Genomic DNA, 26018 nt, shown 5'->3' on the forward strand with positions numbered 1-26018 from the left:
CACAATAATCTTAACTGTAGATTTTTTTTTAACGTTCTTTTGAGTTGCAAAATACTTTTTCTCTAAAACTGATACGTTGTAGAAAATTCGATCAATAAAGTTCTTTTCCCCTATCTGAGAGAGGTAGAAAAAAAATCCTCAACACCTTCTGGTGTTATGATTGACAGCTGTGACTGGTTCAGAGAGCCCCGAGCCAAGCCCCATCACATAACGCATGCCCAACATGTCTATGTCCATCTGGGGTTCCACTCTTCAAACCACTGCCCCCCCTTGCTCTCTGCCCGCAGAGAGACCAAGGGACAAGAGGAGGAACAGGGTGTGAAGACAGGCCTCTTAAGGCTCCGGGGGAAGCATCCAAAGCCAGCTGGTCTGGCTTTGAGGTAAATCGATGGATGGAGTGAAACAAAAGCAGCAGAAAGTAAAGGAAGAGGTATAACTTAAAGCAACTTAAAGACAAGATAAGGAAAGTCAATACACACAGGAGGAAAGAAAGAAGTTGGAGCAGCAGGTCCTGTGAGGTCAACAACAACAGGTGAGATACAGGTGTCATACAAGGTTCTGCCTTCATACACTGGATGTGAAGTGCTATTGGCTTCACATCAAGATTGATTCAATTGTTATATTTTGGGTGTTTAGATGTGAAAAATTATCTTGCCACACTATTCTATAGTACTTTATTCTACTGCATGTTGAGTGTTTTTGGCAACTTGTAGCACTTTGGAAAGATTGGAGAGATGAATATTGACAGAAAAGTGCTGGTCAAAAAATACTAAGAACATCAGCCTGAAAAAAAGCTGAAAAAACCTATGGGTCTCTCTGTCCGTTGTTGTCATGGCTGTTGTGATACACTACAGCTCATGTTGTATATTGATGCACAAAAATGAGCAGAAAGCCACATGTGTGATAGAATGTAAAATAGAACAGTTGCTATTTCATTTCTTTAGAGTATTTTTCACGCTATACCTATATCATACATTGCAAACAGAGTTTTGTTTGTGGGCAAAATACTTTGAGAAAGCACATTTTTAGACAATAAATGAGACAAAGTTAGCATGATATTGCTGCAGTATGGCATATATCCTGATTTGTAGGGAAAAAGAAAAGGCGAATGTGTGCTGAGATTTCTGAAGCACAAAACAGTTGACATGTGTGCATGATGGGCTGGGGCCCAGAAAACCTCAAATTTAAAGGCAGGTAATCAGAGCTAAGGTTCACTTCCTGCATAATAATCCAAAAAGCACCTTCTGGATTATAATACTGTTTGTGTTTAATTACTCTTTGAATGTGCATGTAGCCTCGATTAGTAGATTTTACATTAAACAAAATGCCTCTTTAATCTTGACTGATGTGTCAAAACCCTCCAGGTGCTATTTATGTTTTGCTTAATGTTGTTCTTTTGGTGTTACGCTACTCCCAAGATCATCATAGGCTGCTGTAATAGTATAAGCTATGACAAATTAAGAAAAAAAAAAAAGCTGTTGTGAATTTAACTTTTTGTAATGAGGGAAATCTTTTATAGGAGTGTTGACTCCTTGGCCTGGAGTCACGAGGAATCAGGAGGGATGAGGAAGACTGCGAAGCCTTTGAGGTCTGGTAACCGCTGGTGAGAAAGTTAGCACAGTTCACTAAAGGCTGTAGCCTACATGGCAAATACAAATAATCTAGCCACAGCCATACTATGAGGAAACCCTTATACTTTACCAGCTATCATATCATGCAGTGTAATGACACAGGATGTTGGTAGAGTATATCTTAATAATCATACAGTGTTATGCTGTTTGAATAGGACAATGATTCTGTTTTCAGAGATAACAAACGGTGTTGACTGCTGCTTCTAAAAGATACAAAAACATGCACATATTCAAACCTGTGCTTGTCTGGTCACTGTTTGTGCCTCAAAGTGTAAAAAGACTTGTGAACAAATCATTAATGCATATTCAATCTTTCATGCTAAAAGCATTTATTTATTAATCAGTAATAGTAACAAATCGTTGTGCAACCACAGTCACTCCTTTGAGTCTTGTATAATAGTCTTGTTTGGTACTGGGTATACAAACAGTTGTAGAGGCAGAGAAGGAGGATATTTAATTTATAAGAGAACCACTTTTCAGAAATACCTCATTCATTCAAGATTTTTATTAACTATAAGTCTAAACCATTGAAAATGATGTATCAACTGTCATAATTCACTGTCGGTGTAGCCTATGGCCATTTAAATGATGAAATTACCATAAGCAACAAATTAAGCCTGATATCATTACCCTGCAATACATAACAAGGGCGTATGATGGTATAAAATATGGAATTGAACTGTTCTGAAAAACAGTCCGTTACCGCAAAGTATAGCTAAGTAAAGGACAGTAGTCGTGTTCTCAGTGCTAGCACCTGATTTTCTTTGAATGGAAGTAAACCGCTAAAGTTGCATGTGTGTGTTTCCTCTGGTCTGCTGTTGATTCCAATCGTTTATAAACGCGTATTTCAAGAAAAACAGCGATCGGGGTTGGTTCTCAGTCGCACCTGTCTCCACATGCAACTAAAAACAGCAAGGAGAGACAACCTCCGCACCTTTTGTGAGCTTGCTCTCACTCGTGACGTGTTCCCCCCACAGATCCCGCCTTCCTTCTCCAATTGGCTGCTCAACAGACGCTGCAGACCGTCATTGGCCGGCTAAAGTGCCCTTTAAACCGAATTCCATAGCTGTTGTCTTAGAGATGTGACGTCAAATGTCGTATCTAAAGTGACAGTGCTGAGGCGAGCCCTCAAAGCATTTTGAGAAAGTAGTCGCTCGAATTTAAACTTTAGAGCGAAGATTTAAGCCCCCACTCCACACACACACCCCATACAGCGGGTCCCTCTATGTCCATTGCCATGTTATGTAAAGTTTTTATTAGTTTAGTCAGTTTTTCGGTGCATAGCCTCAATGTCATGGCTGATTTGGGCAGTTTTGTTTTTTTCTTATCATAGCCTGATGTTATTACAATATATTTGCAGTGACTTCATGACAGGAATCCATTGAAAGCCTATCAGTAAGATAATCAACAAACTAGTCTTTGTGCTATTCATCGTATGGCATCAAGTGTTCCCTTTCTCTTAACAATTGCCCCCCCCCCCCCCCCCCTTCAAGCTGTTGGAATAAAAAAGGGGACTTTTCTTACTCGCTGTACATGCTTTGACTTTGTGAGTGTGTGAGTGAGGAAGACTCAGAGGGAGGGGGCGGCGGAGACGGAGAGGGAGAGGCGGTTCGTCAGATGGGGAGGAGTCTCTCACTGACAAGAGGGAGATTGGCTTCTCTGAGTTTGTCAGCTCCCCCTAAAATAGCAGGCAGCGTGTAAATGTGAACTGAAATTACGTTTATCCACTGGAGTCACCGATATAGAGTGTCTATATACAGCGACTGACTTGGGAGTAAAGGTGAGTAACGGAAATAGAAACAATGTTGCGGAGTGTGGCAGCGATACTGTAGCTACAGTGAGTGAGAGTAGAAAAGCGCAAGAGGGAGACGTAGAGTGGACTTGGGAGACATTATATCTCTCTATCTACCTTCTCCGTGCGGTGGTTTAGGCTATACACAGTGGAAAAGTCGTGCCGTGCCATTTAACAAGAGAAACGTCGGTTTATTACTGAGCTGTCGATCCCATAAAACGACTAAGCGCCAGGTGAAAGAGTGCAGTCAGACGCGCGCGCTGTTGATATCTGTCATTTGGGAAAGTTTCATCACACGCCGGTATTAGGCTGTGCTCTAGCTTCAGTGAGATTTGCCTGTTGTGATTCTCAAAAGGTTCCTGAGAGTTAGACATGCAATCCAGAAAGTGAAATGTTAAGCCGTGCTTTGTAAAACAGGCACAATGTTCGGGCAAAACAGTAATCAGAGTGTGTATAATAACACTGTTGAGGCTTGCTCACACAGTGACAGAATCGTGGTAATAGAAGTTGTCAGACATTGACTTTACAGCAAATTGTATGTTTCCATGTTATGTAGCTTTCTAAAAACACGCAACCTACTTTAAACAGAAAGTGTGTAAATAATTCTTATATCTTGCCTGCATTTTGAGTGGCTACAATATAATACAATTCAGGAGAGAGGAGTTATTTGACCAAGTTGCTCGTCTTAAAACCTAAGCTGATTCAAGTACCTGCTTATAGTTGCATAGTTCCTCAATATGAACTATAACACCCAGCGATTACTGTATTCAAAAGAGGTGTTAGGATTAATGAGCTGATCTGGCCCCAGCTGAGCGGTGCCTAATCAAGTGAATTCAAGTGAGGTGTTTCAAAGGTTGTCATTGTCTTGTAAACTTCTCACTAAGATCACCTGAAGATCTAACAGTTTATTAATAAAAGTGGCATGTAGCAGCACAGTGCACAGTAAGCCGTAATAGCAGTGTTGTAGCTTGTAAGAGAGGACTCTCGCTGTCTCGTGGCTCTTTGAATCTCTGGCACTCAGGTGACCTTAACCCCTGGCCAGAGTGGGAAATGGCCAACAGTAACCTGACCTTCTCAAATGTTTCTAGTGTACGCCGACACCCTACACACCACAATAATGTTGCACTGAAGGAGTAGGTTTTATTTAGTTAGAAGAGAACACGTAACCTGGAATGGTTCTCTATTCATTTTTTTTTTATTTCAACAACTTGCTGGCACGGAGGTGGTTAATGGAAGGAGTTTGGTTGCCTTGCCTGTTGCAGCTTGTGAAATGAGATTTGTGCCATTGCATGGATAGAATACAGCAGAATCAAACCATGACATGGACTTCTGTTAAGCTGCTGTTTAGCGTGTTGCTCACATTTACAAAAGACTACTCACTTTAACCCATTTTGCAAACATTACACTGCATACAGCGTATTCGTCTCACATCAGGTCAAACCAATGACAAGTTTGATTGTAAAGAAAAAAAAAAATCCTCAGGGACCCAAGATTTTTGCAGCGGTATTAAAAGAAACTCGTATTTTTAACCGTTCTTTTTATGTCACCGCTGTTTTGACGCCACGCACATTACCATACCAGCTGGTTGCCAGTGATTTCGAAAGCAAAGCATTAAAGCACCATCCAATCTGCGGTCATTAGCTTGCATGCTGCCCCTGGCCTCGCCAGTAATGGGCCTTGTTGCTCATGATCCATATCACGTGAGCTCTTATGGCTAATGTGTGGATGAGGTATTCTTTCACTGCACTGAAATCAAGTTAACAATTTCTGTGAGATGTTAGTTAAAAAAAATAAAAAATAAAAATAAAGCCCCCAAAAAACGAAAGCACAGACAGAGCCGTCATGCATGCTGTGAAGTGTTGCTCTAACCTCAGAGACCCCAGATGTTCTGCCTCGGCTATTACACAAACACACTGAGAGGTTTGATGATATGACTATTAGATTTTGCCCTGCATCATTTAATCAAGGATGAGATGATGTAGTATTATTGCATGACAGATCGCTGATGACTACCACTGTTTATGAAACGTTTTAGCCTTGTTAGACGTCAAGTTTTTTGTGCCCCAGCACATCTCCGCAAATGTGCACAAGTGCTTGTTAGCATCTTAGCACAAGTTCCTAGTGCAACGGGAGAAATGAGAGGTGGTGATGGGGTGAGAAATGGGCAGCTGCAGCATCTTTTACCGCACTCCTCATCCCACTTCAGTCTCAGTGTCAGCCTCTCCTTCCAGGAGAAATGTGGAGTGTGTGGGCGAGTCGGATCTGCAATTAACGCTGGTTGTCAGAAGGAGAATGCTGGCGTTTACACGATGCCTCTGAATCACTGAGTGAAAGTCTTTCTCCTCCACTCTCCTCCTCCCAGGACATTTTTTTTTCCAAGGAGGACAAAACACCAGAGAGCTGAAAGCCAAGGATGCATTGAGTGCACAATAAGAGATAGATGCAGAGCATTTTGGTCCAATAAAGAGGATAGTGTTTCTCTGACTGTTTGGTAAGGCAAGATGTTCTTTTATACTGCAGATTTAAAGGGAAAATGAAAGCCCTCACAGATATTATGATGATACACAACAGAATTTGATTGCTGAATATATTTGGACGTCTTTTGCATGTTTTTGAGTCTGTTTTGAATCGCTTTGCTTTGTTGGATGTTTTTATGTGCCATGTTGCGGTGGAGTTTGAAGAAAACTTGCTGTGTACATGCTGAAAGTTTTTTGGGGGATTATTTTGGACTGTAAAAACATGACGTGATGCATGTTTGTGTTTCTTTCAAATTTCCTTTTTTTACGGCACAGTTGATATAGTTAGTTATTAGTTAGATAGAGAAATTATGATGCTAATTTAACTCTCTCTTTGTTGAACCAAAGCATGTTTATAATATGAATCGATGTTTATCGGAGCCCCGTCATCAATATGAAGATTCCAGCATTCCCCTGTGAGACCTGGAGCTTACGTGCAGAATCTTGAGCCTGGCAGATAATGTTTCAGACCGCAGTTAACTGTAGACTGTTCCCTGTAAACTAAAGAGAAAAGACAACAAACAGCCAACCTGTTAATACTGTAACTCAGTATAAACATGGGGTTTATTTATCTTTTACACACTTTGTTTATTTGTGCTACATAATTTTCCTCTTGCTATTGATAAGGCATCGGTCGGCTGAATTCGATTCACTTTCCTTTTCAGACCAAAACAATAATGCAGATCTGGACTATGAATTCAAAACAGAAAAAAAAATATTTTAGGAGACATATTTGGATGTTCTTTAATTCATGTGCCTGCAAGTATCTTGCTTATGAAGGTGTTACTGTTGGTTTCTTGATGAGCTGCTTCTGGTTTTGGTTTCAGTTACTGGCCTCGGTCGCGTCTGTTTGCCTCTTAGTTGTGTTTGAGACATTCATGAGCCGCTGTTAACTAGCACTGAGTGACTGAGTAATTAGCACATTAACTTGCTAATTATTGTCTCACATGGAGGGGTTGATTTGTATTTCTTGTTTTGTTCAAACAGTAGTATGTTGAACTGTAATAGATGAATATGAAAATAAATCTTTGTAGAGGGCGAAACCTTATGGATTAGTAATGCCAGAGTTATTGCACATGGCTTCCTAAATGAATACCTACAGCTCACTGGCAGATAGAAACTCTGCTCTTAAACAGCAGTAATTTTTTAATCCCTTTAACAGTCTGATGCAAGCTCAGAGGGTAAAAGCATTACTCGCAGAGGTGCTGTTTGTACAGCCAGACAGCCAACAGTGACCTTTCAACTGTCCTGCCCTTGACTGAGACCTCTGGTGGTAAGCCACTGTGTTCGGCTCACTCAGCACATGTGCTCCTGAGCAGGACAGAGCAGCTTAAGGCTGATCTGTCTCTTCCTGTGTCCCCTGCTCTTTTAAACAAGTCCTGGCTGGAGGTCTCTTCACCTCTTCAACGTGAACCGGGAGACTCGCAGGTGGATCCTTTAATTCGAAGTTTGTTGTAAATTGCTGGACATAGTTTTTTTGCCTTATAGCCGGTGACTAAGTTTTGACGGGCTTTCACATTAAAGCGGAAGAATAGCGCAATGCACACTGTGGTTTTGTGAGGGTTGACTGTGGAAGCATGTGGTGGAGCAAAGGTGATGTCTTTGACAAGTTGAGTCATTTTGCACCTTTAAGCTGCCTCCTCCTCTCTCTTTGGGTTTCTGGACTGCAATAAAAAAAAAAAAACCCGCAGAGCCATGCTGTGCATCATCTCTGAAGTGAGTGGGCCGCACTTAAAGGACATACACCCCACACCTGTGTGTGCGTCCTGCGGTTTGGTTTGCCATTTTTCTTTAGTTTGTGATGTTCGTCGTTGCATCAGAATGGATTTCTCTGCGCGGAGTTGTAAAATTGGTGGGGTTGCTTTGTGGCCAAATGATCGAGATGAACGGGATCTAAAGCAAAAACTGAACTTAAGAAAGACATCTCTTTGCTGAGCTGCATTTTAACTGCATTTTAATGAGACTTTGAAAAAAAAAAACCATAAATCAAAGGAATATATTATAATATAATTTTCAAGATCAAAAGATCTCCCATGATTGCTCACATTACCCCACTGTATTGAATTCCTGATGCTCTTCTGTAGATCTGAAAAAGCATCTCTCGCTGGAGGTTTAACTTCTCTGGCGTGGCGTGGACTCACTTAAGTGGAAGCATCATCAACAGACAAACAATTAATCAGTGTGCAAAGTAAACTTTCTTAAGAGTCTGGAAAGCTCTGTTTGATGAAGCGGCACAGTGTGTTTTTAAAGAGCGCTAAAATAGGCTGTTTAAAGCTTCAGTTGCAGCCCTTATTGCCATTCAATTTAACCTCCCATTATGCTACCCAAGATAGCGAGAGGTTGAATGCATGTAATAGTGTTTATAAGTGGCTTTGGGACTTGGGTGTCAAGTTCATACATCAAGCCAATTGACTAAAACTCCAGTAGCTGCTGGAAATAACAGTTGGATCTCCTGCAGCTGGACCGCCTCCTAGGCCCCATGAGCTGCAGGAAGGAGACCTGGCTCTCAATATCCTTGTTTTTCTGTCTGTCTGAGAGGCCTTGTGAACCAGGACAGCTGGGGGGATGTGATTCCTCCCATTATTCTGCAGCATGTATCAGCCATATGAACAGGGAAGGGAAGTGACCCAGCCCCCCGTCTGCTCTCTGGAAGCAGCTTTGGCCCACCGTGGGGTTCTGACTTACAGTTCAAAGTAGCCATCCTCTCTTCTGTTAGAGCTGAGCTGGAGCAGCACGAGCTTGCAACGCCTTATGTATGAGTTTTCGAACAGTTTTGCAATAGACCAGATATCATAGGTTGTGTACAGATTCTGGATGATACGAATTGGGAAGTTTAAGTCTGGTGAAGTGTAATCAGCAGAGGTCATCGTAACTCACATTGCACCCCAAACAATATACATTTCTCTTTTTGTAATTTAAAAAAAAAGTAATTTAGGGAAAAGTCGTCTCTTTGAATCCAGGGCATTCAGAAATGATTCGCTTTGCATTTCCAGTCTCTAGATCGCATCTCTCTATAGTGTGACTGTGACTGTGAGAGAGGTGTTGAGTCTGCCCGCTGTTTGTGCGTCTGCCCGTCTGTCCTCTCCCTTTTTCCCTGTCCATTTTCCATCTGTGTGCTGTGGGCTGCAGATCTAGGTGAAAATGGTGTAGTGTTTCCACCAGTGAGTTGTTGCCATCCTGTGTTCATGTCAGACTGTGTTGTTTTTCACTTTGTTTCCCTCCTCCCCACCATCTCTGCTTCAGCTGCCGCGGACTGGGGAGGGGTACATTCATCACCAGCCGCCGGACTTGGGGGCTCAGGGCAATGAGCTATCAGAGGCTGCGACTTATGACCAAAGCCTACCCAAGAATAAAAAGAAATTCTTGGAGATGCGAGCAGCAACAGGAGCCTGTGCTGCTCTCAGTGCAGTTTTTGCACGCAGTGTTCATGTGACAGCTAACACATATCATCTGATTTGGGAGAAGCTGTGGGGTGTATCTGCAGAAACACTCCTTCGATTATTTGCTCAGTGAATGTAGTTCATCGATGTCAATACAAGTCAGACTGAGAAAGAAATATCCCTTCATCTTTTAGATTAAAGTATGTTTATTTTCGAAGAATCAGGAATAAGAATATTGTGATCTGCACATTTCCAGGCATTGTCCTGCTGGAACCGCAACTTACTGCAAAGCAAACTCAGAACATCACTAGCTATTCATATCGAAAGCTGTCTCGGCATATGACATCCTAATAATATAAAAAACATGGACAAACCTTTTACAAAATCTGTTATCGTACTTCCAGCATCTCTCAGTCACGTGTTGTGTTGAGAAATGAGTGAGTATTGTCTTTATTTGGAATACTCTACATAAAATGCAGTGTGTGAATCACAGGCCCCGTGTTAGATCATTAAAAGACTAATTCTATGAAATAGAACTGCTTGAAAAGAAAATCAGTGCACTAAAGCTCGCCCCTTTTTGCTGTTGTTATGACTCATGGCCATCCTCACTGCTCGGATTGCATAAACCTTTTATGTAATGGAACACTGTGGGAAAGAGGCATCGAGTGGAAGATAAAAATGGGAAGAGAAAATCAAATATTTATTTTCCGCTTTCTACATTTTTTTTTTCTTCCATTAAGAGCAGACACACTCTACTAGCCGACAGTATCTTCACTCGTAAACAGTATGGACAACGTGGACCAAAACTTTTTTAAACACTCGGAAAGAACTGAATATCTAGAAGGCCAATCTGGACTCTCAGTGTTGAGATTGGGTTAACGTGCTGCTACTGAGACACATTATGCATAACGCTGCTAATATCCTCACACTGTGGATTCCCCCTGGAGGAAGATCTCCGTTCATCTTTGCTGTTTACCATTTCTGAGTTGCGGTCTGTGTAACATCAAAAGGCTGCAGTGACACTCAACGCAGACAGTAGGGTTCCTGGGGGGTTGGGGGACTGTTGCTCCCTATGGGGTTGGCATTACTATTGTTCCCTCGTGAGAAGTTCGACTTGTGATCGACAACCATGCAAATGGACACATGCCATCATCCTGCATCAGACCGCAGCACTACACAGTAATTTTATGCAAATGTATAAACCTCTAGGACCATGCATGCATTAGTTTTCGGTTGTGCATGTGTCTTTGTGCTTCTGTGTGCAACTGTCAGAGAAATGAAAAAATAAAAAAAGAGGCAATTTGCTAAAAAAAAAAAAAAAAGGAAATGAGAAATACTGGCATAGATCTGTAACATGTACTGTAACCTAATTAGTTAGGCCGAAGTGTAATACGGGAAATGTTCATTCATTAAGAGTGCTGGATATGGATGTTGTGCCATGTCAAGACACTGACTTGTTATAGTGACACACTGTCATAAGGAATGCTGGTGATGAATGCTTTTGCTCTAAGACATTATTTGTTAAACCAACAGGGTTAATATGAAGCGAGTAGTTAGCCATTAGTCTGTCAATTGCATTTTACAGATATAGCATGACACACTGTAGGCTGGCTGATTAGAAATTATTTCTAAGGGTCAGGAGGTTCACCTAAAAGGAAAATTTCCCATCTCATGTTGAGGCTGTAGTCTGTGAGAAGTACACTTGTCCATAGCACAGCGGTTGCATGCATAACCATTACATTGAATTTCTGATGGAAAAAACAAAAAAACCCAACAATGTTTCATGAGGAATTCAAATGGAGGCTAATGAGGACACCCTAGTGGTGAATAGAATAATTTCATGTTGTTGTTATCGCCTTTAAGGTTTTCTTTAGTTAATTTCCATCCATGTATTTTCTATACCAATAGCCCAATTCAGGAACGACATCCAAAAACATGTACTTCTGTCACTTTAACAAATCACTGTCTTGGCATGGTGCAACATCTGTATTAACACTCTCAATGAATGAACAGAAATAGGTTTTTGGACAGCGTGAAGAAGCCAGAGAACCCATGCATGCACAGGCAGATCATGCAGATTCCACACAAAGAGGCCCCAGACAGGATTTGAACCAGGCCCCACTATCACTTTTCTAGTGACAGTGCTAACCACCACACCACCGCCCAGCTAGTTAGATAGTAGTTTTTTGAATATATATATATACATATATATGTATTTTGTGTAGAAAATAAAATCACCATGTTTTCGTGAATAAAATGTTATATTGAATCAATCTATAAGTCATGTTCATGAGCAGCATGAGCAGAATATTGGAATGAATGATTATGGAAAACACAGCTTTGTAAAGATGTGGATTGACAACTGCTCAGAAGTCAACATTTTAAGGTCATGAGAGTTGCTCTGCTATTGGCACACAACACTTTTTGATCATTCTTTCTTTGTATTAAAAGTTTTTTGTGAACTTAAAGAAATATGGGCTTCAGTGTCTTGCCCGAGGTTGCTTTGACAAGTGACCTGGTGAAGCTGGAGCGGAACCCTCTGATTGGTAGGCGACTGCTCGTCCTCCTTAGCTACAGCCGCCCCAACTATATCATACGTAATGAAACTATAAATAGTGAATATTATCACTGCTTAATCCAATTCAGGGTCGTGGAGGGGGCTGGAAACTATCCCAGCTGCCATTGCACCCTGGACGGGTCGCCAGTCCATCACAGGGCCACACGGAGACAAACGAGTCAAACAACCATGCACACTCACACTCACTCCTACAGACAATTTAGAATCTTGTGACTATTACACAAGGTGAAATATAGAGTGAAAAAACAAAAACACATATATTGAGTGTTTTTTCTCTTTCAAGTCTGAAGAGGGGAATTATAGAGGCAAAGAATGTGAATTTTTAAATGAACCGGCATTAAAAAATGAAAACACTGTGCTTTTACATGTCTCGCCCGCAGTTGCTGCTGTTACTGCTCAAGGTGTTCTGAGAATCTTTTGAGCATTGCGATGACAAAGTACTCCATCTAGACAACATTTTCATCTATTGTGCAAGTCAGGAATGACATAATATATGATTTTTTTTCAATATAAGAATGTAAAAGAAAATGAGCCACGGTATGTTTTCTTTAACATTTGAAGTTGGTAACTTCACTGTGGTGGTAGTGCTTTAGAGGGAAAAAACGGTGTGAAAGGTGCACCAAAGAAACTGAACAAGAACTGTCTCTAATTTCTCTGTTGTCAGGTGTGTTCATTTTTAATGAGACATAATTTATCACCCTGCCCTTGCATCGAGGAAGTTCTTATCATTTTCTTTGTTCATAAAGTTTCACTCCAATATGCATCAAGGGATTTACCTTGAGGAGGAGAGTAGCTTTTCTACATGAAATGGATATAACAGTTAGGTGAGGGTCATCTCTTTATCCTTGAGAAACTGAGAATCCATTCATTGGCTGGGCTTGAAAACCTGACTGACGCAAATGGATCATTGGGAATAGAAGTGTCCCAGCAGTAATTATGTTACAACGCCGCTAACACACACTACCACAGAGGTGGGATGGGATGTGTGCAGGGTGCTTCTTTTAGTCTTGTTTCCCTTACGTTTTCCTACATAGTTAACGCAGACATGGTCTCCTCTGTCTCCCTCACTTCCCTTCATTTTCCCTCCGTCTCTGTTTCACACACACACACACCTGTTATCAAACCCAAACACACGTGAAGCACAGTGGAAAGTTTCCGACGACCATTTATCCTTCTCTGCTGGGCGAATGTCTCATCCCTCTGTTGAATGACTCTTAAAAATAGGAGTAAGTTGGTAGCGGATCATGTTACCCATTCGTCACTGTTGTCTCCCTGGCCTCGAGTTCCCTGCTGCTTGTGCCTTGAAGGTAAAGCAAAATGTCTGTTTCATTTCTTCTTCCTATCCAGGGCTCTGTGGCACTAAGTCAGTTAAAAAAGAGACATGAAATTAATGTAATGTCAATGGCGTTTTCTCATGAAACCCCCAAGGCACTTAGTCAAAGTCACCTTGCATAGTCCTCTCATCCCCTGACAGTACTGCGAGAGTGAGATGGAGAATGCCTGTCTGGTAAGGCTGTCAGCATATGATGTTCTTCGGTTATTGGTTGTTATATCCACTCATCGTCATTCATATTTTGTAGATTGGATACATCTCTGGTATTTACATGAAGGAGTGGCATAATTTCCATTCAGCTATCTGTATAATGCGGCCCATGTGCATTTTCTCAGTGAGAGCAGGTTCATCCTGTGGGGTTTGCTTTCCTTTTGATGTCATTTTGGAAGTGATAAGTAGCTTTCTGTCTCCTGGTCCCTGTCTTACAGCACCATCCCCCAGTCCAACCAAGGTGCTAGCAGCATGGAGGATTGTTTGAACTTGCATTGATCCAATGTGGGATTACAGCTGGGTCATTGGAGAGTTGGACTGAGCTTTCAGTCATCAGGGCAGATTAACCACTCGCTGTCTGCTTGGCTGCCATTTCCGTGTGGGCTCTCACTGCTGGCTTTGTGACTGTCCCTACTGTGCAGGTCACTGCTCCCTTTTGAACAATGCATTTTTGTATCTTAATTGATTTAATCTGATGCTGGCAGATTAGAGAATGCTCTATGATTTAAGACCTTAAACTTACAAGGTTGGCATCTGTAAGCTGTCTGTGTTCAGATTCATCATTTCTTACTATATCATCTCAAGATTTTAGCTTGCTGTTTATCATGGAAACTATTAGAATTTTTATTTCCTTTAACACCCACAGGGTGTTCATATCACATCACTCTTCTGTATGAGAAATGACACCCTGGGTAATGTTTTATAGAGGAAGGAGAGGTGCTGCAGATTTTCCAGGTTTCACAGACTGCCCCTTTTACATTTCTCACAGCCTCTTGTTCTTTTTTTTCCCTTTTTTTTTCTTTTTCCTTTTTTTTGTCCACATGCCCTTGCAATAGCGCTTATTAATTATATCTCATTAGTCGCCTTGGAAACTGAGGTGAGGGAATGTATAACATGAGTTGAAAGAAAGGGAGAAACAAGAAAAAAAAATCATGTGAAAAAGCAAGCGAAATAGAAAGAAAGAAGGGGGAGGGCTAAAAGAGATGGGAAGGAGAAAGTGGTTGTTGAGGGATCAGCCGTGTGTCAGATTAGCATCAGGAGACATAAACATAACTGATGCTGCAAGGGCCACAATCCTGCTTTTCACTGCTGGAGAGGGAGATAAGCACACCCTCACAAAAGGATAGAGGGAGAGAAAGGGAGAAGGCTGGCTTGCCTCCACTTCCCTCAGGCCAACAGCCCCATTTACAGGTACAGCACCTCCTGATGAAAGCAAGAACAAAGAAGTGGATGTTCTTTTCCTACTGCACTGGTGTCAAGGCGCCACTGAAACAAATGTGTAAAACTATAGATTTAGGCTGCCTCACTTTATGTCTTTAGCTGCCTGAAGGCTAATCCCAACCAAGCCATGGTTGTGACACTTTGAGTTTGATACATTTAAATGCGTCGTCATGGATTAGTTCAAAAAATCCTGCAATCAAGGCGCATCAGATTACTGCAAGAGGCTGTTGCATTTTTTAGAAATGTGGCCCTGTCATAACCATGTTGTTTCAATGTATATTTGCATTGTGAGAGCTGTGATTCATTCTTATGTAAGCAGTGGAGTGTTGAAATAACCAAAAAAGGTCTGTGTCTACTAATTGCAAAGTGAATGGTTGAGGGTCCCGCACAGGTTGTCCAACCAGCCTCTGTAATGATCCTTACAGTAAACACAGTTAGCACACCGAGCACGGCCACAAGAGATGAGCTCCTGTTGTTGTTTAGTCTCAGGCTTCGATTCAGGAAGGTAATAAGTGGCAGGATCAGAAGGGAAGGGTGTCCCAAAGGTGGTCCCTCCCTTTCTTCCTCTTTACCACCTCCCCCCTCAGAGGGCATACAGAAGGGTCCTGAATAACAGGAAGCGGAGGGGCAGGAAGTTGAGTCTTGTCTGCCCACAGTCTGTGGTAGGTTACTGAGGCTAACTTTGTTTTGTACAGGAAGAGCAACTGTCACGGCTGTGCTCAAAACTTTGGCTGCCATCCATCACCTTCAAAGATGTGCAAGTCTGTTTGCTACATATACGTTTGTTCTGACCTTCGCTTGACACGTTGACTAAAAAAAAAAAAAAGAATAAAAAAACAAAAACAACATTGTAATTTCAGATGATATACATTTTATGTATGACAAACTCACGGAATGACACTGGCCTAACTTTGTGCTCGTTAGGCAAACGTCACGACGGAAGTGCTCTATGCAATTTCATGTTTAACTTTTTATAGGGCAGCAGTTGAGGGAGTAATTCTTGAACATTGTGTGGGGGGTGAACACAGGCTTACAAGGAGAAATCTAGGAGAACATGCTGGATCCAGTAATTACGCTGGGAATTGAGCATGTTTTATTGATTGTGAAAGCACCAGGCCTGTCACCAAGCCTCCCAATGCCTCAGTGGTACATGTTTAGGAGAGAGAAGAAGCAAAGTGGCATCCCTGTCAGTAAACCTGTCCTGCACCTCTTCGTAGAGGATGGGTGAAGCTTTGGTCAGTGGCTTGTGTGGCATAACCCATACTGCATATACCGGTATGTTCAGTAGATGGCATGCTGTAGTAAGGCCTGTATTTGTTGTGTTAGACATATCTTATTGACGATATGTCAAGCTATTGTGGCCGTTTCTATGGTGACATATTGTCTGCCCATTGATTTATGGGTTCCAAATGTTTGGTAAGCATCTTTCGGAAGGGGGCTGGACTGCTTTATATCAGAGTGGGCCAGGTGTGTCATATCAAGGTCTTTTTAATGTTGTGAGATGCTGTCGTATGATGTGCAACTTTCTGCCTACAAACCAGGGATGTGCTGATCTGATACTCTTATGCATAATTCATAAATGTAAAATCTGCATTTGTGTTGAGTTTTGTTAAAAAAAAAACGTGTGATTTGTGTGAGCTCACACTGATGTGGGGCTTTGCAACGTCTTTGTTTGTGCGAATTACCGAGAGGAAACAACAGTGTTTAGTGAGAATTAATTTTATTCCCGATAAGCGGCTTCCAATATGTGAAAAGGAGTAGTGATACTTTTAACACCCGTTAACAAATGGAAATAACATTTGTATTCAAAGGAAATTTCTGGTGATTTCGAGTGGTTTTGAGTCTATAAGCTCCATGACCCAACGGTCACAGAGTATTTGTTTTTACGAGCTCAGATTGTGTTGAAAGGTAAACTTAAAAATCAGCCATTTTGAACAGCCATTTTGATGTGCTGTATTTTCTCCGTTTAGGATACTTTCTGGCTCAACTCATCACTAACTTACAGATCCAGCTGCGTGGTATTGCCTCTCCCAGTCAAAGGGCAGCCAATTATTACCAGCCAGTTTCAGCCAACAACCTTAAAGATAATTGGCTGGGAAGTAGCCCATATCCCTTGTATGAAGCAGCTGGCCATTCAAAATGGCTGCATTTCTTTTCTCCTGCAAATTTTCTTGTGCTTTCATGTGCAAAGCTCGGAACAATATAGTGTAGTGCTCCCACTTCAGTCTCAAATCTAACAAAAATAGTTCATGGTAAAAAAAAAAAGAAAAGAATTTTCATGGTCTTTTCCTCCAGTAGATTTTGGGCAAGTGAAACACCATCTTCTCTTTCCTTCTTGTCTGTGAGTTTTTAAAGCTAAACCATCATTATTATAACTTCTGAGTTTCCCGAAAGTCAGCCTCAGTCTGCAAACAGATTAATATAATGGTAATAGAGGAGTTCGCCAGTGACCAGGTCAGCGTAGGGATTTGCACTTTAGGACTACAATGTAGCTATTTTTTTGGGCTGATTTTGGACTGATTCTTTGCATCGCTGATTTCAATGCCAGTCAACAAATTCTATGGATCTATGCATTCTGTGCGATGTAGAATTCATCGAGGTGCAACTTTTGCTCCAGTTGTCACTGTTGACATCATGCTCACAGGTGTCAGTCGTGTGGGTGCATGTTTCCTTTTAAGTGTATGTATAGTTGTTGCCTGTTTATTACACACACTCACACATACACACACACACACATTCGCTCACATGCACCAAGAACACATGATTTTGGTCATCAACAGATACTTCTGGTCTAATTGTAGCACTGTGTCGGTGTCATGCCTAACATGTACTCTGCAACAATGCAGACATTGTTTCCCTTTGTAATCTGAAATCTACTGACGTCACCTGGGTAGAAGGAGTCGGAGGAAAATTTCTCACTTATTTCTGGAGGCTGAAATTGCATTATATCATCTGGATTGAAGTATATGATTTAAAATCTAAAAGTGTCTTCGGTGGTGCAGGTCTTCTGCCCAATTTCAGTGCAAACGGCTCCAAACAGCCGGGTGAGTGCAGATAAAATTCACAACAATGCTTGTGCGATATTTTTGTAATTATGATTAGTTACTGTTTGCACTAATGTAGAATTTCTGGCTGACTCAGGAATGTCTTTGCTGGCAACTGACATCTGCTGATACAGACTCGCTTTAATTCAAACAGGGCTATGTCAGCTCGTGTGTGAAATGGGTGAATGAACTAAAACATTGTCATTCTCCCTGGTCTGCTGTGATGTGGTTTGGGGAAATTCTTTGTGGGGGTTCAGGCGGTTTCTTTTCTGACTCCCAACAGCCATGCGTGGGTAGTTAGCAAGGTGATCTCAGTCAAGTTTGCCTACAGTGGAGCCCCGATTCAGACAGCCAGACACCATAATGCCAGTCCATCTGTAACCCATAATGACTGTGTGCCACTGGAACTGGTCATTTTCGTTTTCACTGCCAATTCAGCCCCAGGCTTCCTCACTCCGTAAATGCTGACTGAATCTAATGGCCTGAGTTGTTAACCTTTCTACATTTGTTCTCATACTGTAAGAGAAATGCAGTTATTTAGACATTTTCTATTTACTGGGTCTAAAATGATGGATGTGCCTCAAGGGAAGGGGCTATATCTCTTCTTGCACAGGAGCAGAGACAGGGTAGAGTTACTGTATATGTTCCCGTGGGCACACTGTGGTCTCTGAGCTACTGGCCAGGTTACAAGCTGGTAATTCACCCAAGATTCTCTTTATCCACGCTGGCTTCTTATCCAATCCAGATTTCAACCAGCCTACTGTCAACATCAAACTGGGTGCTCTCTTAATCATCTTAAGAGTAAAGCTGGCATCAGTGTGGTCAGCTTAGAAAACTTAAGGAAACACTGCTGTAACATCTCGGCTGGCAGGAGAGGGAACACTAATCTCTTTTCTTTTCACAGTGAACTTTGTTAAATACGATCAAAACGTAGAGGGAGATAACTGGATTGAATTACGTGTTGTTGCATTAAGTTGAATTCATCATTTTGGAAAAAAAACACGCTTTACTTGCTTTCTTACAAAGAGTGTGAGGGAAAGAATCAGTATGGACCCATCAAAAAGCACATGTATGAGAACGTGCTCTCGGGTACAGAAGCAATGTTAGCTCAGCAGTTCAGAGCTAACTAATTCACGCGAGTTGAAACTAGTTGATAGGTTGTTCCCACTCAAGGAAGGTTCTGCTCCCTTCCAAGAGATAATCCAAGATGTTGGTCATTTTATATTTGCCAGTGAGTTTTAGAGGGGCCGGTAGGTGTATTTTGTTAGCCTGGCGACGCCATCCTACGTACTTCCGCCCAAAGATTTTGGCTCCGCACATAGTCTGGCCAAATCCCCCTACCTCGGTTCGCTCAGTGTTTTGCCAATCAGCAAACAGTTGCGAGTGGTGACGCAGAACTCACGCGCGGAGTCCATTGTAGTCCATATAATTGTAGTTCAACCGCAGCGGAAATAAACATGGCGACGGAAGAACGCTAGAAGCTATCCATGAAGTTGTCTCAACTCTGGAGATCATTACACAATTAAAACGAGAGCAAGAGGAATGCCTCGTCAATTTTGTTAGTGGCAAGGATGTCGTAGCTCTCCTTCCAACTGGCTTTGGGAAAAGTTTGATTTATCAAATGGTACCGGTATAATGAAAGCGGATGTGGGAAGCGTGATTCGCGGGCTAGAGCCTCGCGAGAGTAAGCATGAACCTCGGCGCATAACGAACGTCATTTCTAAACATTATGATTGGTTAAGGGAACTCCGTTACTCCAATGAATTTAAGTTGCTGGGTAAGGTCCCGCCCTCCATGGAAACGGATTCCTCTTGGGTTTTCCCAGACTGTTTGACAGAGTCAACAGTCGGCTTTCGCCCAGGCTAGTATTTTGTTACCTTTGAAAAAGAATCACGCTACTGGAGGAATACAGTCCTCTCACTGTATTCACTATCCTCAATTTAATTTTTTTTTCAAATTTATCAATTCATCTCATCCAGCCCACTCCCCAAAATGTAATAAAATGATCAATATTCCAGACTTTTCCCTTTGAACAATGGGCCACTAAGCCCATTGCTTAGAGTAGATAACTCCACATTAGGTCTCAGTCCATAAGGCTCAGTTGCTCTGTGTAGTAAATAAGAAGCAGCATTTTCATTGACTTCAGCTGAGGGTCACACACAGCAATAGAAGTAATGATAGTATGTTAGTGTCATGCTGCATCATAAAGTGCCTAAAGGGACATCATTTAGTCAACTTAACATTCTTTATTTTTTTTTTGCCTTCTCCTGCAGATTGTGGTGTGGTCTGCTGAAGAGCCAAGAGTGTACTGAGAAGAGTGAAAGAGTACACAAGAAGAAAGACTGTTGCACAATGTACTAGAGGAGTGGGTGAAGAAAGCGTGTTGTTTTGATATTGTTGAGGCGTCTTAGAGACCAGAAAACACCCAGCCATGGGACGGAAGAAGATACAGATCACCAGGATCATGGATGAGAGGAACAGACAGGTGAGTAAGGCTTTCTTTCTACGAGAGCACACTGAATGTGTGAAATGTATGGAAACTGTTCAAACATCTTTGAACAAGTAAACACTTTATCCTACTTGAAACAGGGCCTAACTGTGATACACTTAAAAACATGATACACATTAAGTTTACATAATGTATTCACTTTCATAATGTATATTGATATAAAAACGATCAGTCACATGGACAAAGCAAGGATCCCCTACGTTTAACACACCTTCATATCAATAAATATAAAAAAAGGTGACAGTAAACGGAACCTCCTTAAGTATAAGACAGGTTGGACTTGTCTTCTCCAAACCTCTGGCATGGAGGACCTGGTGTTCTTTTTTCTGTTGTAGTTTCTGTCATCTTGACAAGACTTTGTGGGCTTAGTTTGTTAAACAGGATGCTTTGTAGTTGTCTGAAAGTTTGAGTTACTTCTGTTTTCCTTTCTGCCTTGGACCAAAGTTCAGCAGCTGTCATGTTGTGCATGGATCGAAACAGACAAACCTCCCTCCCCAAAGTCCCAACCAGCTGAACAGGGACCATGACATTTCATTGTCAGTGTGGTCATATTTACAGACATAATTCCCCTGCCACCCTGCAATTTCTACCGGAGAACTTGATGAGGCAGCAGGAGTGCTGGGCTGCAGCGGGGGCCTCGTGGCGTGGGAGTGAATTGTGGGTAGCGCAAAGCACAGCGGGCTGCCTGTGGCCTCCTCACACTGCAGGGCTTGTCCCCTGGCTGGTCAGTATGGCTGGGCCCCTGTACTGTAACTATGTGTGTTTGCAGCTGTTTGGTAGTAATTAAGAGCAACCACCGCACCACAGCACCCTCTCATTTGCAGGGTGGGTCAGAAAGACATGCAGCACCCTTCTTTGCCTTGGCTGAATTGGTCCTGGCTCGCCACAAAGGAGAAGAAAGATGGAATTCTCTCTGTCTGCTCATGATAAATATAAAATCCTAAACAGCAAAACACTGCACATTACAACACGGCTCTGTTTGAGACAGGAATAACAGGCGTTGATATCTATAGCACAGCAGCCCTGCCTGTATCTTATTTAGCTATGTTCCCTTTGATTTAAGAGCTGAAATAAAGAGGCATGAGTGCAGTTTTTGATAAATTACACCAATTAATGAGGTTGCTTATGTTTCCTGTATCCAAGTAAAGCACATCTAGTTAACACGGTCTCGAAACATGACAAATTTGATGCTGATATTCAGTTGGTACTCTGACCACGTTGCTGACTGTTAAAGTGATGAAAGCAGTTCAGTCAAGTGTGGAACGAAAATCCACAGTGTGGCTCAATTATCGGGGTAACACCTGACTCTGGTTGGGATCTAAGTCGGGATGGGGGTGAAAGAAGAGGAATCACTCCTGTCTTATGGTATCCTATCTTGATGCTGTGACCTACAATATGAAAAACATGAGGAAATGGAGAATATGAAAAGAAAACCAGGGCACTTTTCTATAGTGCTCGATATAAAGGGGGAACTGCAGAGAGAGACGGAGCTTATTGTTAATGTGTTTCCAAAAGTTTAGTGTTTTCATCAGATTTTAACGGCTCTCACTGTATAATTTGTGGGAAAGTTTATCAGCAGAATGCAGGCATTACAGCTGTGTTAGTTGGCTTTAGCTGGCTCAGCAGAAAGTCTGCCATTACAATAGGCTGCTGTGCTAAAATAAAGCATTGGGTATAAAGTGATGTATGTGTATGTATATTCTTTTTCCTTGGGTCATGAAGCACACAGTGCTAGCTCCCTAGGGCGTGCTTCTAACCAAGGGAGAATAGCCATTAGCATATGGTCCTCATTGTCTGGAAACAATTTGAATTTTTGTGCCACTCTGCTGTTAGCCTTCCATGCTCCAGCACTTTATATGAAAGAAGCCTTTAAGTGGGCTAATTATATAGTATTGCTATACGGGATGTTGTGTGCTGACAACAGGGGCTTCCTCCTGTTATCACTTCGAGAGTTTTAGGAGGGCTGTTAACCTTTCAGGATTTAAAAGACAGCGCGCAGCAGGTTAAGGAGGTCTGATTTCACACTTAATCAGGTGTTGAGTTCAGAGTATAGCAAATAGTACTCTTTTATTTATACTGCAATGAAATATATTGGAAAAGCTGACAGATACCTTGCAGTTCTGCATGTGTCATGCGTAGTGTTCACGCAAAATATCTTTTTTGCCATGTTGCCCTGTGGAGGTGCTCAGACAGATCCATGAAGGACGCAGAGGTCCTGTCATGCATGTCGTAAAACTGCAAAGAGCCAGTGCTCTGCATAAGTGATGGTTTTCCATCACATCAGCACAGTCATCAGCCACTCTGACTTGGCTGATTGCAAAAGAGAGACAGCACCATGCTGTACGATTCTCCTGATTTGTGTTATTCACATCAATCATTACCTTTTGAATCCCAGATACACGTTCATCCCTCAGTTTTCCTCATCTCCGTATCCTTCCCACTGATGACCACTTATGCTTGATAGTAGAGCCGCGCACAGAACAACTTTGGTCGCCTGCAGAAACGTGCATGCTCCATGGTGTCCATATGGACTGCTGTGTGCTAGTAGATCAGTGTCTATAAAAAGAGGTCTACTGCGTACACACACAATGAATCAAGTCAGTTGACAAGTAGACAAGACGGGTACAACAAATTGCTGGATGGTTCACAAAGAGCCCTGTGTATGTCCTCTGATGATGACTTTCATGTCATACGCACCCCACTGGAGCCTCGCACACTTGCGGCTGTGCATTGTTTTAACATCCATGTTACATACAGTAGTTCTTACTTCCTGACTCAGATAAACAGGTTACATGTTGCCTACAAGAGGAGAAGTTATTTATACTCTCTAACTTCTGGAGTTTTGAATCTCATGTTCTATACTGGATAAAAGCAGGCAGTGGCTTGCAATGAGATGTCCAGGATCTTCCATCATCAGTCATTGTGACTATCTGCTGCAGTGCAGCAATGTAAGTGGACAGGAAAGGATCCACGTCGGCGTTGTTGGTTATTATAGACGTTGGTGAAACCTAGTGAGCAGTGTCTTGTGACGTCCTCTGGATGCCATTAAGCAGGCTCACTGGGGGTAATTGTCCAAGTCATTAAAAGTTTGATGATTTTGCTGCTGGGTGGAGGGTTGCCTGCCCTTGCTGCGGCTCATTTTGGGTTTTGCTCGGGTAAGTCAGATGCCTGTAGGCACATGTAGAGTGGCTCTCTCTCGCTCACTCGCCAGGGAGCAAAACAGCGCATACCCTCCTTTTTCTTTTCCTTACCTCTCAATCATCTCAAAGTTCTTGGTGGTTGTTGTTATTTGTTTGACGGGTAAAATATTGTTGGTTGGCAGTAGAGGGACAGAGGAAAACTATTAAATGGGACAACTGCTGCATTTATTATCATTGTTTCAGATGATGAATTTTTTTTTGTAAACTGTGTTTGTAAAGCCGCAAAACATGAGATTGAGTTTGATACTGACATTTGACTTTGACAGGCATCTCTAAACTGATGGGCTATAGCTCATTATTATTCCCTTTTTATTTGATTGAACCGTTTTCTGTTTGAAAAGTCCAGGACAGAAAGTTAACATTTTCCATGAAATATCACTTTGATTTTTTTAAATAGAATGTTCAATTTAAGGAATGCAGCACATTGTCGAAATCAGTTTTCAATTAGCTAAACAAGCGAATTATCCTTAAATTGGATCAGTCTTGTTTTTCGATAGAGATATTTCCAGGAATCTTGCTCACATTTGGTAAACTAGCATATCATCCTCTCCAGTAAATAGGATCAGTCATGGCCGCTGTAGGTTTCAAGGTCAATACCCTCCACTGGATCAGGCCCCTGAGCCCTGACTTGTCCACATGGGGGTAGTGAGGCTGTCTTCTTTTCCAGAGAGCTGATCCAGGCAGACAGTCACGGTGGCCCTGGCTTGTCTCCCAAGCCTGCACGTTCTGGCACTGCGTAGCCAGGGCAGCAGCCACAGGGCCCGGGTCACTCTGCCAGCTGGTGCCAGATCTCACTGTCTCTCAAGCCCGTTCTCATGTCTGCCACGGGGGCCGTCAGAGGTGACATGAGGTTCTAATAAGGCTTCTAGCTCCTCACCCCCTCTGAAGGTGTTAGTGACTCAGACATCTCCTGCCATGCCCCAGTCACAGCTGCACTCTCAGTCCCAGATGTCTGGTTTGTCATCTTGGCACCCCTGCCTGAGGATAGACATTGATAGACCCTTTGATTGACACATCAGCTCGGTGTGAATGTGTCTGTCTGGGTTTGTTGTAGCATATGTTGTTATATACTATATAATTTTCTTCTGTATGGGTCTGTGGAGCTGGTCTGAGAGGCTTTTTGCTATAGATTTAAGATGTATTTATTTCAAGACGCACTATGTAATTTTACATATAGATGGAAGGTTAAATTTGACCCACCCGGCTATCATGTCACATTTCCATCAGTTTTCGCATTGCGTCATGCCAACCCTTCTACTCTATAATGATTTTACATTGTAGAGATGAATTACAACTGGTGATCCAAAATGATACAACAAGTGAATTTTTTTTGTCAACATAAATCTTTTTATAATTTCCACATATACAATTTTGTCATTTGCAGAAAACAAAGATTTCCAACAGCTGCTACTTTCATTTAGTCAAATCTTCACTCTCACCCAGGGGAAAGATGTCACACTTTCCACAGCCGCAGCACTACCTTTTCATTTTGACTTTTTACAGAAACACTAATTTAGAAGCCTCGTCAGCTTGCGAGCATGCCAAATTCGTAACAAGTTAAAGAAATCTGCATATAAGAACAAAATTACCACGCTCATTTAAAGCCCTGTAAACATGTTGTGTTTGTGGGGCACTTGGGAAGTCGGTGGAAATGCAAAAAAAGTGTGAATTGAGAGCGGAACTGCCACCTCATCTTGAACCCGTGAGAGCTTCTAGAGAGTTTTCAGCCTCGTGCAGTCTAAATGAAATGCTGTTACAGTCGCCGATCTGAGCTGTTATAATGACCCCAAGTTGGAATCGATCCAGTTTATTTGCACTGACATTTTATTTCCCAGAACAACTGTAAGACACACTGGTAGAGTGTGTGGTGGAGCTTTATAATACCGAGGCTAATCTTTTCATTGTGATTTACATGAATTAGTCAGGGAGCTAGACTACATGTGTATGACATTCTATTATACGACTCAAAATTTTAAAGCCACATTGAGAGTCTTTGTGGGTGTCTTTGACTTGGTGAACGAAAGCGTTACCAGCGTCTCTCCCACTTGACCTCAAGGATGTCTGTGGTTTTCCACTGTTGCACCAGTCATCTAAGGCAACATGGGGGGAGGACAGAGGTTATATTTGCGAATGCTGGTGTCTGCGCTCTGAGCTTTCTTGTGTCATGACTTATCAAATTAAGCTTGGATTCTTAGATATCTGAACATAAGGAGAACAATCTGATAAAATAGTTGTCACCTTTAATGTTAGTGTGAGCAGAAGCTGGCATTTGTAGAGGGAGTGTGTTTGTTTGTTGGATGGGTGCAATGACCAAGTCTCAGTGCTGCTGCTGTTGCTGAGGTTGACATGAAGCGCTGCCTGGGTCAGCAGCCCTGTACTCAGCACTCTGCCATGCATCCAGGTGGAACAAAGTCCTCACTCACCGTCTCATCCTGGGCTTCCTGCTGAAAGGTGACATCTCCACAGCTTAACAGGCACATTCATCTGCTAAAGAGCATACAATTTGTTAATCGTTTCCCCCGTGGCAGTCCCCTGCTTTCCAGTTGGTTAGACAAACAAACAAATTTGCGAGCAGGTGACAGAGCAAGTGGGCAGCTCTGGTGT

General features: G+C 42.1%; 1 protein-coding gene across 8 annotated transcripts in view; it reads left to right on the top strand.

The window, feature by feature from the left end:
- Positions 1-273: 273 nt before the first annotated feature.
- The window catches only part of mef2aa (myocyte enhancer factor 2aa), a 59445-nt gene continuing 33700 nt past the window's right edge, over positions 274-26018 (top strand). For 4 of the 8 annotated variants that reach the window (XM_075469806.1, XM_075469808.1, XM_075469800.1 and 1 more), the window contains exons 1-3: positions 274-532; positions 1520-1603; positions 19979-20190. In XM_075469806.1, the coding sequence (XP_075325921.1) occupies positions 20137-20190 (54 nt within the window). In that variant the 5' untranslated portion in view covers positions 274-532; positions 1520-1603; positions 19979-20136. Of the gene's footprint in view, positions 533-1519; positions 1604-3257; positions 3412-5793; positions 5915-19978; positions 20191-26018 lie in introns of those variants that run through there. The other 4 variants (XM_075469802.1, XM_075469803.1, XM_075469804.1 and 1 more) reach the window with 4 other exon arrangements.

Source organism: Odontesthes bonariensis, chromosome 7 (assembly GCF_027942865.1).
Source record: "Odontesthes bonariensis isolate fOdoBon6 chromosome 7, fOdoBon6.hap1, whole genome shotgun sequence".
Taxonomy (NCBI): domain Eukaryota; kingdom Metazoa; phylum Chordata; class Actinopteri; order Atheriniformes; family Atherinopsidae; genus Odontesthes; species Odontesthes bonariensis.